Source organism: Musca domestica, unplaced genomic scaffold, assembly GCF_030504385.1.
Source record: "Musca domestica strain aabys unplaced genomic scaffold, Musca_domestica.polishedcontigs.V.1.1 49, whole genome shotgun sequence".
Taxonomy (NCBI): Eukaryota; Metazoa; Arthropoda; class Insecta; order Diptera; family Muscidae; genus Musca; species Musca domestica.
In genome coordinates this window covers 2,816,039-2,833,216 of record NW_026712344.1, presented here as the reverse complement: position 1 = coordinate 2,833,216, position 17,178 = coordinate 2,816,039, and the positions used below count along the sequence as shown (strand labels likewise).

At 37.3% G+C, this 17,178-nt stretch overlaps 1 protein-coding gene across 1 annotated transcript in view; it reads right to left on the bottom strand.

The window, feature by feature from the left end:
• Positions 1-429: 429 nt before the first annotated feature.
• Positions 430-17,178, bottom strand: part of LOC109612564 (uncharacterized protein DDB_G0271670-like) — an 81,272-nt gene continuing 64,523 nt past the window's right edge. The window contains exon 3 of the mRNA XM_059127922.1: positions 430-931. Coding sequence (XP_058983905.1) covers positions 430-931 — 502 coding nt within the window. The remainder of the gene's footprint in view (positions 932-17,178) is intronic.

Here is a 17,178-nt window from a genome sequence, read left to right as displayed (position 1 = left end):
ATGGGGGCTATACCAAAACGTAGACCTACTTGGCCCATTTTCAATACCAGAAGTTCTGCAGACATAATGTACATTTGTGTAAAATTTTATCAATCTACTTCATTTCGTTCGGAAGCTAGAGTGATTTCCACAGACGGACGGACATCGCTAAATCGACATAAGATTTTATGCTGATCAAGAATATAAATACTTTGAGGGGTCTAAAATGTATATTTCGAGGTATAACAAACGGAATGACAAATTGAATATACCCTCCATACTATGGTGGAAGGTATAAAAATATATAATAGTCAACCTCGTACGTTTGGATTTTTGTCCACTGAGATAACAGCTCACTTAAACGGATGTGGTTGACCTTAGCCCTTTCTTACTTTGTTTAGTAAGCTTATTATTAAAATATGACTTCTTTTTTTTCATTTTCCATCGCCTTCACTTTCCATAGAATTTTTCCTTACCTTTCATAACCAACGAACACACCTTTTCCCCACAAAGGTTACGATTTAAATCTAACATTTCTTCTGACTTACCATTTATAATTCTTGTCAGCTTGTTGCGGCGGGTCGACGATGGACTTAATAAACTCTCACGCCGATTATTGGCACTGGTGGTGATGCCAACCATGGCACCACCAACACCAATATTACCACTACTCCCAAGCCCAGCACCTGATGTCATGCCACAACTCCCTGCACCACCACCGCCACTGCCACCCATCATGCCTCCGCCCACACTCAGCTCATTGATATTCAATTGGGCACTTTGTGACGAAGCACTGCAATTGCTGTACAAACTGCTGGCCGAGGGACGCTTGCTGAAGGGTGCCACCACGGGTCGGGGTATTTCCAGCGATGGTCGTGGCGAATCGCTCCACACCACTTCGGCAAAGGAGTCAATGCTAGCGGAACGTTGTAGAGCACTGCTGTCCTTGCGCCTGCAACGAATGATATGGAAATTGAAAAAAAAATTCGAAATCGTAAGAAATCATATTCAGCGTAAGTAGTCTCAAGTTGAGATTGGAAATAGAAAACAGAAAAAAATAAATGTAATCATAGAGAGAATTGTGTAAATATTTATTTATTGACTGACTGAGTGGCTGCCTGGCTGCCTGGCTGAATGACTGATTTTGTGGTGATAGGCTGGTTTGTGTTAGGTGAGTAAATATTCGGTGTGGGTGTGGGGTGCTACTACTCTGCAATGCAAATGTTTTGATGGGGAAATTTACATTCACTGATTTGATTGTTACAAATGAAATAAATATTGTATTTTTTTTAATTCAAAGAGATTAAGTTAATTCGAAATTATGATATTTAAATGAAATTAAATCTAATTAATGGAATCTCAATAAAATAAGTATTAAAGGGAAATGACTTTAAAAATGTGGTAAAATTGATAACAACAAAGACCGAAGATCATTATTTCCCGTTTTTACATCTCCAAAATAGACAGAAATAATGCGATGAGAAAAATGTGAAGAAAATCGGATATTGATTTCCACTTCAGGGGAGTTATTATTATTTAAAATGTTGACTTCTTGTGTGGGGAGGTACAGCAAAGAATGGATCAATATTGTCTATATTCATCGTGATTTACGACCTTTGTATACCCGTTCACCATAAATTTAATTTGCCATTTCATTTGCCGCATTTCGAAATATTCGTCGGAGACGACAAAAAGGATACATATTCCTGATCATAATAAAATTATAAAACGATTTAGCGATGTCCGTCTGCTTGTTGAAATCAGGATAGAGTCAGGTTAATCCAATCTAGAGCTTTGAAATTTGGCACAGGGTGAGATGAAAAAACAGCTGCCACTTCTAAGCCACTCGTCCGACATCTATTAAAATTATTCCAGTGACAGCTGATTATATTGTTTACAAGCGTACAAAAGCATTTAGGTGAACATTTTCCAGAAAAAAAGTTGATCGTGATGGAATTCAAGCGTGATAGTGTGATTTCTTTATATTTGGCTGGGAAAACACAAGTGGCTATTGTTAGAGCACTCCAGCATTTACGTTACCGTGATACTGGTAGCCCGACGTCAAGGTAGTGGACGGAAGAAAATGGTTCGAAAAGTAAAAAAGCTACTTGATCAAAACCAACGTCGCAGTGGCCGAAAAAATGGCTCATGAGCTGAACATATCGCAGTATTCTATTCGGCAAATATTAAAAAATGAGCTCGGGCTAAGGTCATTGAAATTCCAAAAGAACTTACACCTCAAAAGAGCTAAAGAGTTGCTTCGCTTGGCCGGAAGTGGTGAACTGCCGAATTTGGTTTTCTCCGATGAGAAAACATTCGTTGTCCAGCAGTTTGTAAACAAACAAAATGATCGTGTTTACATGCCAAAGAGGTCAGTTGAAAATGTGCACCTTTGGTTGGCCACCAGAACTCAAGAGCCGGCCATGGTGATGGTATGGGCCGCCATAACAGCAGATGGTCGCTCTCCGCTTGTATTAATCGGCCGTGGCATCAGAATAAATGCTGAATATTATCGCGAAAATATTCTGGAGGGTGTATTAAGGCTTTGGGCAAAAATTTTGGCCGCAGACCTTGGGCCTTGGTCACACTCAGCACACGCCACCCAAGAATGGTTACAATATGAGGTTCCTCGCTTCATTTCCAGCGCACAATGGCCACCAAAATCTACGGATACCAATCCGTTGGACTATTGTGTCTGCAATATTTTGGAAAGCAAGGTTGGCACTGAAAAATACCACAGTGTCGAATACCTCAAACAAGCGCTTCGCCCGGAATGGGGCAAAATACCGTAGTGCAACATTCGGGCAGCGTGTGACGGTTTCATTGACCGTTTGAAGGCCATAGTTCGTGCTAAAGTTGACCAATTCTAAACTTATTCTAAAATTTTATGCTATTTCCGACATTTTCTGCTTTCATTCAAAGAAATTAAAAAAAAAAAGTGAAAATTATGTCTTTTGACTTTGTTGTATTTTTTCATCTCACCCTGTACATTTTAGACCCAACAATGTCCATCCATCTGTCCGTCTATCCGTCTGCAGAAATAACTCTAGCTTCCGAGCGAATGGAAGTAGGTTGATAGAATTTTACTCAAATGTATATTATGTCTGCAGGTCTTTTGGTATTGAAAATGGGCCATATAGCCCCCATATAATGGTACCTCCCTATTTTCGGTATTTTGGCAATTTATGCGACATTATTCACCGTAATTGTCTCAAATTTGGGATTTGAAGTTCGTAATTGATATTACAGCCTAAGAGAGAAAATTGTCTGTTCAGGTCCACGCCATCGTATAGACCCCAATATAACGTCACCTCCCGATATTCGGCATTTTGATGATTTCAGCGACACTATTCACTGGAATCGTTTCAAATTTGTCATTTGAAGTTCGCAATGGATACTACAAGCTATAAAGAAAATTGTCTGTGCATAAAACGGTATTAGGTATTTTGACGATTTTAACGATATTATGCACTGCAATTGTTTCGAATGTGGTATTTGAAGTTCGGAATGGATATTACAGCGTACGACAGAAAATTGTCTGTACAGGTCCACATTTTGGTATAGCCCCCATTAACGGTACATCCCGATATTCTGCATTTTGACGATTTTAGCGACACTATTCACCGGAATTGTTTTAAATTTGGTATTTTAATTTTGTAATGGATACTACAGCCTATGACAGAAAATTGTCTGTACAGGTCCACGTTTTGGTGTAGCACCCATATGACGGTGCCTCTCGATTTTCGGTATTTTCCTGATTGTAGCCACATTATTCAAAATAATTATTTCAAAGTTCGTATTGGAAGATCTTAGTGGATACTACAACCTCTGGCAAAAAATTTCGCATGCAGGTCCATGTCTTCGTATAGCCCCCATATGACGGTACGTCCCGATACTAGGTATTTTCATGATTTTAGCTACATTATTCACCAGAATTATTTCAAATTTCGTATTGGAAGTTGTTAGTGGGTACTACAACCTCTGGCAAAAAATTTCGCATGCAGGTCCATTTCTTCGTATATCACCCATATGACGGTACCTCCCGATACTAGGTATTTTCATGATTTTAGCTACATTATTCACGGGAACTGTTTCAAATTTCCTATTTGAAGTTCGTAAGGGGTACTACAGCCTATGAAAAAAAATTTCGTAAGCAATTCCACGTCTTTGTATAGTCCCGATATAACGATTTTCATTTAAGTGGTAGTTATCGGATTTTATTTTTAATTTTTTGTTTTTTAATTTTTCAAGTTCCTTCCAAATGGTGGAGGCGGTACCTTCCAAAAGAACTTCTTCTTCTTAACTTGTTAAAATATAAATTTCGTAGAAACGCATTGTGCCTTGTTGTAGAGTTTTTTCTGAGACTTATACTAAAATTTGGTGTAGATTATTATCTCCTTTGAGACTTTCTGTATAGAACGAAGTTCTATGTAATTTTTTTTTGAGTAAACTCGAAAAGTACCGGAGAAAAAAAAAAAAACATTACGAAATTAGGCAATATTTTAGTGTTTTAAGTGTTTCCTTTTTTTGGTGACTTATAGTGAAATTTTATGAAGAATAATTCGTTAGCAAAGGCTACAGTCGAGCGGGGCCGACCGTTGAATACCCTACAACACTATAATAAACGATACTTTTTATATGGGCGAGATACTCGAAAGAATTCCACAAGATATTGTGACAAATAATAAAAGAAAACCATCAGATTTCGTTCTCTAATTTTCGAATAATTGCAACTTAAACGAATTTGCTCATTTCCAATTTATTGGTAGATTATGTTTATAGGTCCCAAAGACCTAAAATCTCTCAGAAGTGGCAAAAAATTAACATTTATTATTGGTTTTTGACTGAAACGCATCTATATGAGATACAGACATTTGACTATATTCTTCCACGAAATCAGCGCTAACGAAATAGTCAGAAGTGCACCTTTCCTGTGTTTGTGAATTCTCCAAAAAGTCACTGGAATGGACATTTTCGTATTTTGTCTAAAAAAGTTGGCAAACTATTTCACACATTGAATATTTTTGGATGGCCATCCAAAACTGCTTGGCTTTTGTAATGTCCGGTAACCCCCATTCAAATGTGCGTGAGGATCGGGCGATAATTACGACCTGCTGACAATTTTGCAGTTTCTTTGTCCATTTCAACCCCTAAAGATATGGCGATCATCTCCAAAAAGAGTAGGCTTCTATTCTGACCCTCATCTTATCTCCATGCAAAATTTCATAAGGATCGGGCCATAAATGCGATCTGTATATGATATCCTGATATCCCAACTACTTAGTTTTGTTAGCTGTAGAAATATTACCAAATGTTTAATTCAAAATGAAAATATGCCAAAAATATGAGAAAATTTTACAAAATCAATATTTTCATCTTTAGAGAGATATTTTTATGCGATTTTTTTAGACGTTTTATGTTTCCTGCCAAGAGGCCATTCTGAATTAATGAAAACTGTCGAAATCAGTTCAGCCGTTCTCGACATATAAGAGATCTTTCAAGCTTATCTTCTTTGATAGACATATGTATCGCACATATTTTGCTATATATCCGTTTTGTTGGATGTTAACATCAATGTAAAGGTCAGAAGTAACCTTGTCATGGTTTCGTGATTTCGCCGGGATTTAAAATATTCGCGGTTTAATGAAAAATATTGAATTTTTTCAACACAAAATATATGGTCTATTTTACCCGCTAAATATTATCCGATGACCACCCAACTTGGTAGGCTTCTTCCCCGACCTAAACTCTAGCTACATGCGAAATTCCGCGTCGATTGGTCTATTATTGCGATCAGTATAGCTACTGCAAAATCCGACATTTTTTCAGTATTTGGTCCATTTCAACCCCTAAACATTTGGCGATCATCTCCAAAAGAAATAGGGTTCTATTCTGGTCCAAGCCCCACCTACATTCGTGAAGATCGGGCCATAATTGCGACCTGTAGAGTGATTGCAAATTAACATGGACAGATGGACAGACGGACGGACATAGCTAGATCGACTCAGCTCGGCGAGATAGGAAGATCCATATATACTTTCCTATGTGGGAAATCAATATTTCGTGGTGTTACATAATTTTTGGCAAAATCAAACTTATAATACCCCCAACACAAAGTGTTGTAGGGTATAAAAAGGACCAAATCCTTTAAACTTTCTAAGTTCTGATACATGTTTATTCTATCTTTAGCTGAACTTACATAATCTACAGCGTTTCTCTTTTTGTTATTAAAAAAAAATCTTTGTTGCACAGTGTAATAATATGCATGGTGTTCATAATACATATTGGAAAAGTAGACAAAGGATTTGTGTACCTCAATAGAGGAGATCCTGTAATTCTCCTATATACCCCATTTTTTCATTCCATTATTGAGTGCCTTGTAATAACACAAAACTGCCATAAAATATGGCTGGACAGGTGAACATGCCTTTAAACGAAATATTAACATCCTTTCAAAAAAAAAAAAAGTACAAACAGGCAAGCTGACATGCTCTAAAAAGTGCGTGTTATTCGTTAAAGTGCATTCAAACCATAAAATGAACACACAAGTCCAAACACACAAACGAGAATCTAATATTCAAAATTCCTCTGCATTACCTTTCATTTCTTGAAAAAAGTCTAACATTAAACCTACAAGGAACTCCCCAAGAGATTATCTTCTTCTTTTGAAATAGTTTCTTTTGTCGGTTTTGTATTTTGCATAAGGCAACGAAGACATTGGAGTGAAGACGACAAACCACCAACACCATTCATTGCAGAGACACTGAAACTCTAGCAGCTGTTTAGTTCGACTGCGGTTATGGCATGTGCCGTCCGCCACTGCAGCCGTTTGGAAAGATGTTGGTGGTGGCTGTATTTTTTGTGGTGTGTGTATATCTAAGACGGCAATGGTGACGACGACAGGTGAGTGAGTGAGCATGACACTGGAACAACACCTGTCATAGTCAACGACACGGTTATTGTTCAACACGGAACAATAACCCACTGGTGGTGGTAGGTCAGGAGTTTTTGTTTCGGTGAAGGAGGAATATGAACACATACACCCATATGAACGCATGGAGTGGGTATGTGAGAAACAGCTCGTATCCACTCCACTTTAACCGACAAGAATAATATTTGAAGAGAGTAAACAAATTAAAGAAATATTATTCTTAAAATAAAATATTTTCTCCGGGGGTTTTTATACCCTACAACACTATGTTTTGGGGGTATTATAAGTTTGATTGGGCCAAAAATTATGTAACACCTCGAAATATTGATTTCCCACATAGGAAAGTATATATGGATCTTCCTATCTCGCCGACCTGAGTCGATCTAGCTATGTATGTCCGTCCGTCCGTCTGTCCGTCTGTCCATGTAAATTTGTAATCACGCTACAGGTCGCAATTATGTCCCGATCTTCACGAAAATTTGGAATGGAGGTGGGGGTAGGGTCAGAATAGAACCCTATTTCTTTTGGAGATGATCGCCAAATGTTTAGGGGTTGAAATGGACCAAATACTAAAAAAATGTCGGATTTTGCAGTAGCTATGCAGGTCGCAATTATAGACCAATCGACGCGGAATTTCGCATGTAGCTAGAGTTTAGGGCGGGGAAGAATTTGGGTGGTCATCGGATAAAATTTAGCGGGTAAAATAAACCATATATTTTTTGTTGAAAAAAATCAAAATTATTCATTAAACCGTGAATATTTAAAATCCCGGCGAAATCACAAAGCCATAACAAGGTTACTTCTGACCTTTACATTGATGTTATTATCCAACAAATCGGATATATAGCAAAATATGTGCGATATATATGTCTATCAAAGGAGATATGCTTGAAAGATCTCTTATATGTCGAGAACGGCTGAACTGATTTCGACAGTTCTCATTAATTCAGAATGGCCTCTTGGCAGGAAAGAAAAAACCTCTAAAAAATTCGCATAAAAATATCTCTATGAAGATGAAAATATTGATTTTGTAACATTTTCTCATATTTTTTCAATTTTGTCATATTTTCATTTTGAATTAAACATTTGGTAATATTTCTACAGCTAACAAAACTAAGTAGTTAGGATATCAGGATATTATATACAGATCACATTTATAGCCCGATCCTTACGAAATTTTGCATGGGGATAATATGAGGGTCAGAATAGAAACCTACTCTTTTTGGAGATGATCGCCAAATGTTTAGGGGTTGAAATGGACCAAAAAAACTGCAAAATTGTCAGGAGGTCATAATTATCGCCCGAACCTCACGCACATTTGAATGAGCGTTACCGGACATTGCAAAAGCCAAGCAGTTTTGGATGGCCATCCAAAAACATTTAATGTGTGAAATAGTTTGCCAACTTTTGTAGACAAAATACGAAAATGTCCATTCCAGTGACTTTTAGAGAATTCACAAATACAGGAAAGACGCACTTCTGACTATTTCGTTAAGGCTGATTTCGTTGAAGAATATAGTCAAATGTCTGTATCTCATATAGATGCGTTTCAGTCAAAAACCAATAATAAATGTTAATCTTTTGTCACTTCTGAGAGATTATAGGTCTTTGGGAAATATTGGTTCCAGATCTAGGAAGACCATTTACGTGCAACATCTACCAATAAATTGGAAATGAGCAAATTCGTTTAAGTTGCTATTATTCGAAAATTAGAGAACGAAACCTGATGGTTTTCTTTTATTATTTGTCACAATATCTTGTGGAATTCTTTCGAGTATCTCGCCTATATAAACTGTATCGTTTAATATAGTGTTGTAGGGTATTCAACGGTCGGTCCCGATCGACTGTAGCCTTTGCTTACTTGTTTTTTCTTGGATAAGAAAAAATAGTTTTGTTGTATTTTTGTCTATTAATTTTTGTCTCGAAAAATAAAAAGCAGCCCTTTTACTACCCTCCACTGTTATATGGAGACTATACGAAGATGTGGATCTGCTTACAACATTTTTTTTCTAGGCTGTAGTACCTATTACCAACTTCAAATACCAAATTTGAAATAATTCCGCTGAATAATGTCGCTAAAATCATCAAAATACCGAATATCGGGATGTACTGTTATATGGCGAATATACGAAAACATACGAATTTTCTTGTCATTACGAACTCTAAATACGAAATTTGAATAATGTCGCACAAATCATAAAAAATACCGAGTATCGGGGGGTACCGTCATATGGGGGCTATACGAAGACGTGGACCTACATACAAAATTTTTTGTCATAAGTTGTAGTAACCATTACGAACTCTAAATACGAAATTTGAAATAATTCCGGTAAATACTGTCGCTAAAATCATAAAAATATCGAATATCGGGACGTACCGTTATATGGGGGCTATACGAAAAACGTTAATCTAACAACATGTACCATCAAAAAATACCCTCAAGTTTGGTATTAAAAAACGCCACACTATGGTACGGGATCTTTGTGCATTTGTATGTAACATGCTAAAGGAAACGAGAAAAGTCTATAGCTCCTTTTGATGATGTCCATAGAACCACATTCTCCATTGATTTGGGCATGTCCGACCGTCCGTCCGTCTGCCTTTTTATACCCTCCACCATAGTATGGAGGGTATATTAAGTTTGTCATTCCGTTTGTAACACCTCGAAATATACATTTTAGACCCCACAAAGTATATATATTCTTGATCAGCATAAAATTCTATGTCGATTTATCAATGTCCGTCCGTCTGTCCGTCTGTGGAAATCACTCTAGCTTCCGAACGAAATGAAGTAGGTTGATAAAATTTTACTGCAGGACTTTTGGTATTGAAAATGGGCCATGTAGGTCCAGGTCTTCGTATAGCCCCCATATAACGGTACCTCCCGATATGCGGTATTTTGATGATTCTAGCTACATTTGTTACTGGAATTGTTTCAAAATTAATATTTAAAGTTCATAATAGATGCTACGGCTTAAGACAGAAAATGGGATATGTAGGTCCATGTCTTCGTATAGCCCCCATATAACGGTACCTCCCGATATTCGGTATTTTGATGATTTTAGCGACATTATTTACCGGAATTGTTTCAAATTTGGTATTTGAAGTTTTTAATAGATACTACAGCATAAAACAGAAAATGGGTCATGTAGGTCCACGTCTTCGTATAGCCCCCATATAACGGTACCTCCCGATATTCGGTATTTTGATGATTTTTGCGGCATTATTAACCGGAATTGTTTCACATTTTGCATTTGAAGTTCATAATGGATGCTACAGCCTATCACAGAAAGTTGTCTGTGCAGGTCCACGCCTTCATATAGCCCCCATATAACGGTACCCCCCGATATTCGGTATTTTGATGATTTTAGCGACATTATTTACCGGAATTGTTTCAAATTTAGCATTTAAAGTTCGTGAAGTTCGATATTACAGCCAATGACAGAAAATTGCCTGTGCATTATAAACAGATTTTTTTTTTCAAGTTTCGCATTTGAATATTGTAATAGCTTGTGACAAAAGTTGCCTATGCAGGTCCACATCATCGTATAGACTCTAATATACGGCTACATTAGGTATTTTCAAGAATTTAACAGTTTTTTAAGGGATTTTATTTTTTTTTTGAAAATTGTTAAATTTGTACCAAATGGTGGAGGGTATTCAAAGTTCGGCCCGGCCGAACTTACAGCTTTTTTACTTGTTTTTACTTTTTTTGAAAGAAAGCAAAAATGTCGGAAATAGCATAAAATCTCAGAATAAGTTTAGATTTATTCCAATTGGTCACCTTTGGCACGAATTATGGCCTTCATAACCGTCGCAGGCCTAACCGTCACACGCTGCCCGAATGTTGCTCTGCGGTATTTTGGCCCATTCCTGGCGAAGCGTTTGCTTGAGGTGATCGACACTTTGGTATTTTTTAGTGGCAACCTTGCTTTCCAAAATACTGCAGAAACAAATAGTCCAACGAATTGGTATCCGGAGATATTGGTGGCCATTGTGCGCTGGAAATGAAGCAAGCAACTTCATTTTGTAACCATTCTTGAGTGGCGCGTTCTGAGTGTGACCAAGGCCCAAGGTCTGTGGCCAAAATTTTTGCGTGCCCAAGGCTTTAATATACCCTCCAGAATATTTTCGCGATAATATTCGGCATTTATTCTGATCCCGCGGTCGATTAATACGAGCGGAGAGCAACCATCGGTTGTTATGGCGGCCCACACCATCACAATGATCGGCGCTTGAGTTCTGTTGGCCAACCGAGGGTGCACATTTTCAGCTGACCCCTTTGGCAAGTGAACACGATCATTTTGTTTTATTTACAAACTGCTGAACAATGAATGTTTTCTCATCGGAGAGAACCAAATTCGGCAGTTCACCACTTTGGGCCATGCGAAGCAACTCTTTTGAGTCAATTATCTTTCGGTTGCGGTGTAAGTTCTTGCACTTGTTGGAATTTCAATGGCTTTACCCCGAGCTCATTTTTCAATATTTGCCGAATGGAATATTGCGATATGTTCAGATCACGAGCCATTTTTCGGCCACTGAGACGCGGGTTTCGATCAAGTCGCTTCTTTAATTTTCGAACCATTTCTGCTGATGTTGCTGTTTTCTTTCGTCCACTTCCTTGACGTCGGGCCACGCTACCAGTATCACTGTAACGAGCGATGGTGCGATACACAAACGATTTATTCACATTTAAATGCTGGAGTGCTCTAATGATAGCAACTTATGGTTTTCCAGCCAAATATTTAGAAATGCTTTTGTACGCTTGTAAAAAATATAAGGAGCTGTAACTGGAATACTTTTAACAGCTGTCGGACGAGTGGCTTAGAAATGACAGCAGTCTGAATTTGGTTGCAGTTTTTTTGATCTCACCCTGTACTTGTATGGAAAGTAGACGATACAGTCCAAATATGGCACGCTGTACATTTATTTCAGACTTAAGTCAGATACGAATTGGACAATATTGCCCAACTGCTTCGAAACCTCTCCCATAAAGGGTCGACATTTTGGAATAATCATAACTCAAGGCTAGGGGTCTCCATCTGTCGAAAAAACCGGCTGATACTTTTAAAGTTGTTTTTAGTACATTTTAGTACTTTTCGTACCCTTTTAGTATGAGTTTCCAAAAACTAATACCTATCACATGCCTACGTATCAAGACTTGTGCCACCTTGTGCAAAATTGCAAAATTATTGCTTCAGACGCGTTGTCCGGGCGTTGATTCTAGGTCAGTCAGACAGTTATTTCAATATTCGTTTATACATCAAGAGATAAATTTATGGGATCTCTGGGTGACATTTCAATGCGTTTTAGGGTGAAGGGCAAAAAAATATTAGAAGCTCCTATGTTTGTATAAATTGAACTATGTTCTTATGTTTTGGAATTTTTTTTAAAGATTTCAATCAACAATCTAATGACAAAAAAATTAATTCGCCTGTGATGTTCAGTAAAGGATCATTACTCCTTTGTACCCCTCTCTAAAACTAGATTTCTAAAAATAGATCACAAATTACCCTTCAAAAAATCATAACAAAAGAGAAATAAGTTGCGACATTAAAAGTTTAGTGGACGTAGTCTTTGTTCGTTCATTCCACCCCGTTCATGATGAGGTATTTTTGTTCTATTTTTAGAATAACAGATCCTTTTTATATGAAACCGGTTTTCCCCAAATAAAATATCCCTGGCGATCATCCCTTCACATTAGGTTAAATCATTGGCCAAAACTATTTCATATAATTCTCGTTTGCAATTTCCAAATACGATTCGAATAAATGAAACTTGCAAAAGCCCTATCATCGGCGGTTCGAAAGCCTCTTCACGAAAGGGTTGCTCGCATCCCCTTAAAATTGTGATTAACAAATTCCTACACACAATTGGGAGTAATCGAACACCAATTGCTGTTGTGTTGGTTTCAAAATCCATTCTCCATTTCCAACCCCAAAAAAACACACATCTACACTAAATACACACACCCAAACACACACGCAAAAGGTCTTTACGACACAAATGAGAACCGCGCGAACACAAAAAATAATAAAACCAAAATTCTTCACACTTTCCTTCCAAAAACAAAACAAAACACTCACAAAAATTCATAAACATTCATTGCAAACACTTCAAACTCCTTTCCAAAACACTCTCAAACTTAACTGGCAAAAGTTGAAAATTCTCAAACTACCATGTCTCTCTCTCTCTACCTCCTTCTCAGAACTTTCATAACTTTCATGACTTTCATCTTCAGAATTCCGAAACAAAATTTCATCAAATTCGAAAAACAAAAAAACGGAAAACCAAATTAACGAACCAAATTGTGCGCCTTAATTGAATGAAAACGGTCAAAAAAACTTAGGCAAAATTAACAATTTCAAAATCTTCCAAGAGGCTTGAGAAAACGAGTGATCGCCATTTTTTTCTTTTGAAAATATTTAAATTAAATTAGAATCAGAAAATGACAGTTTTTCATAGAAATTTGATAAACAATTCAAACGTGGATATGGAAAATGAAATGTACCAAAAAGTACAAATAAGTTACTTTCTGGACTAAAAATAAATGGAGATGGGCGAAGGGGATTTTCAAAACATTTCATGTATTTGATTCCAGGACGAATTCGTCCTAATGTGCCAAAATATATCCTATTTGCGTGTCGAAGGAAACATATATAGGGTGAGATGAAAAAACTGCAACAAACTTCAAACTGCTGAAGTCTTTTCTACCCACTCGTCCGACAGCTGTTAAAATTATTCCAGTGACAGCTCATTATATTTTTTTACAGGAGTACAAAATCATTTTGGTGAGAATTTTCTAGAAAAAAATTATTCGTGATGGAATTCAAGCGTGATTTCTTTATATTTTTTGCTGGAACACCGCAAGTTGCTATCTTTGGAGCACTCCAGCATTTAAATGTGTATAAATCTTTTGTGTCTCGTACCATCGCTCGTTACCGTGATGCTGGTAGCGTAGCCCGACGTTAAGGAAGTGGACGAAAGAAAACAACAACATCAGCAGAAATGGTTCGAAAAGTAAAGAAGCGACTTGATCGAAACCCGCGTCGAAGTGGCCGAAAAATGGCTTGTGAGCTGAACATATCGCAATATTCCATTCGGCAAATATTGAAAAATGAGCTCGGGGTAAAGCCATTGAAATTCCGAAAAGTTCAAGAACTTACACCGCAACAGAAAGAAAATATACTCAAAAGTGGTGAATTGTCGAATTTGGTTTTCTCCGATGAGAAAACATTCGTTATTCGCAGTTTGTAAACAAACAAAATGATCGTCTTTACTTGCCAAAGAGGTCAGCTGAAAATGTGCACCTTCGGTTGGCCAACAGAACTCAAGCGTCGGCCATGGTAATAGTGCGGGCCGCCATAACAGCCGAGGGTCGCTCTCCGCTCTTATTTATCACCCGTGGCATCAGAATAAATGACGAATATTATAGCGAAAATATTCTGGAGGGTGTATTAAAGCCTTGGATACGCAAACATTTTGGCCGCAGACCTTGGAAATTCCAACAGGACTCAGCACGCGCCACCAAAGAATGGGTACAAAATGAGGTTCCTGGCTTCATTTCCAGCTCACAATGGCCACCAAAATCTACGGATACCAATCCGTTGGACTATTGTGTCTGGAGTATTTTGGAAAGCAAGGTTGGCACTAAAAAATACAAAAGTGTCGATAACCTCAAGCAAGCGCTTCGCCGGGAATGGTCCAAAATACCGCAGAGCAACATTCGGGCAGCGTGTGACGGTTATGAAGGCCATAATTCGTGCTAAAGGTGACCAATTCGAACAAATCAAAACTTATTCTAAAATTTGATGCCATTTCCGAAATTGTTTGCTTTCATTCAATAACATTTAAAAAAACATGTAAAAATGATGGCATTTGACTTTGTTTTAGTTTTTTATCTCACCCTATAGATGTCACTGTGAGTGTGTGTGGTTGAGAGAATTTCATATTTCGGAAAGAAAACTTATAATTAAGAAAGTATATCCAGAAGAAGAAGACACACGTATCGGCGTTTTTAAAGTTTGCATCGAACAAGTTAAAAAGCAGTAAGTTCGGTAGGGCCGAACTTTTATTACCCTCCACCATTTGCAACGAATTTGGGAAATTTTAAAAAATAAAATTCTTAAAAAATTCTGTTAAAATTTTAAAAATACCGAATATAGCCGTTATATTGGGGTCTATACGACGTGGACATACATAGGCATTGTTTGTCATAAGCCATTACCATATTCAAATTCGAAACTTGAAATAAACGGTGAATAATGTAGCTAAAATCATCAAAATATCGTATATAAGGAGGTGCCGTTAAATTGGAGCTGTGCGAAGACCTGGACCAGCATAGACAATTTTCTGTCACAGGCTGTAGCATCTATTAAGAACTTCAAATACCACATCTCAAACAATTTCGGTGGGTATTGTACCTAAAATCGTCAAAATACCGAATATAGGGAGGTACTGATATATGGGGCCTATACGAAGACCTGGACCCGCACAGACAATTTTCTGTCATAGACTGTAGTTCCCATAACGAACTTCAAATACCAATATTGAAACAATTCCGGTGAATAATGTCGCTAAAATCATCAAAATACCGAATATAGGGAGGTACCGTTATATGGGGGCTATATGAAAACATGGACCTACATGGCCCATTTACGAACTTAACCTGCCTACTGGAAAAATAAACATGTGTGCAAAATTTTAGCCATCTATCTCAATATTCTCATTCGAAAGATAGCGTGATTACAACAGACAGACAGACGGACAGGCGGACAGACAGACGGACAGACAGACGGACATCGCTAAATCGACTTAGAATTTTACGCTGATCAAGAATATATATACTTTGTTGGGTCTGATATGAGTATTTCGAGGAGTTACAAACGGAATGACAAAGTTAATATACCTCCATAGTATGGTGGAGGGTATAAAAATAACAAAAGTTGAGGGGGCAATTGCCTCCCTCTTTCACACTTTTGGAAATTTTCAGATTAAGACTCCTCGAAATCCGTGCATTGAAGGAATATTTTGGTCGAACATTTAATCCCATAAGTGAGTTGCCAAAGGGGTCTTTTTGGTTGTTTTTTTTTTTTAAATATAGTTAAAACGCCCTTCAAATGGTAGCTTAGCAAGTCCAAACTATTTATCATAAAATGCTATTATAGCTCCTAGAAGACGTAAAAAGTGTAAATCTTACCTAAATGCCAGAAAAACTTTCTTATTCAGTCTTGATTGTGGAAATTTCCATGTGGATATGATAAAACTCGTTTGTAGGTTAGAACTCCAAAGGAATTACGAGATCGGTTGAACCCTAAAATATGTTTTTAATACATATCAATACCTAGCGTTAAGGTAAAATATAGAATTTTGACTTGATAAGATCCAAGTAAAAGGCGTTGCTAACTATATTTTGGAAAAAAGGACCAACAATTTATTTTTTGCAAAAATATGTTCCCATTTCAGTTTGTTATTTTTCATGAAAGAATTTATTGATTTTTCTACATTTCCTTCCTAAGTTGACCACATCCACCGCATAACCACCTAATACCGTGACGTCCTTCAATATTTAAATTTTGTCAACACCTTCCCTCTCCCGCAGAAAACTTTTCATACACTTTGGTTTAATGTAGACCAATTTGAACTATGACAATGTCAAATCAAAATCTCATTCATCACTTTTGATTAACGAGAGAGAGACAGAGCGAGAGAGCATTCAGCTTTGTTGTTGCTATTTAGGAGTCACATTGCGATGTGATGTGTTGCGCTGCGTTGAGCTGGCTGAATTTCCTGTTGTCGCCGACAGTCTCAATATTTGTCACTCAGATTGACGGTGACATCTGTCAGCGGGTTTTCTTGCATATTTTGTTTCTTGCCGCGTTTTTGCTGCTTTTTTTGTTCAAATGTCATAATGTCATTTGCAGTTAACATCACGGGCATCCAAGAATTCATGGCGAGTCGTCATGACAATGAAAATTTCACACAAAAGGATATGCTATTTAATTTTTCAAATTTTATTTGACTTTTACTACTTGGTGGCAGGCAGACGAGTGATAGGAATTATTGGAGAGTTATTGTTAAAATGGTATCAGGATACAAAAAAGATACTTGATTTACTTGGATGTGGGTATTTTTATTGGTTCGTTTTCGACACGTTTTAATCAAAATGTCAAAAGATAACATTTTTCTTAACACTTGTATCTAATTCGGTATCAAAATATGGTTTCTTCACCATATTTCGAGATTAATAATAATCAAGTGTTACGATA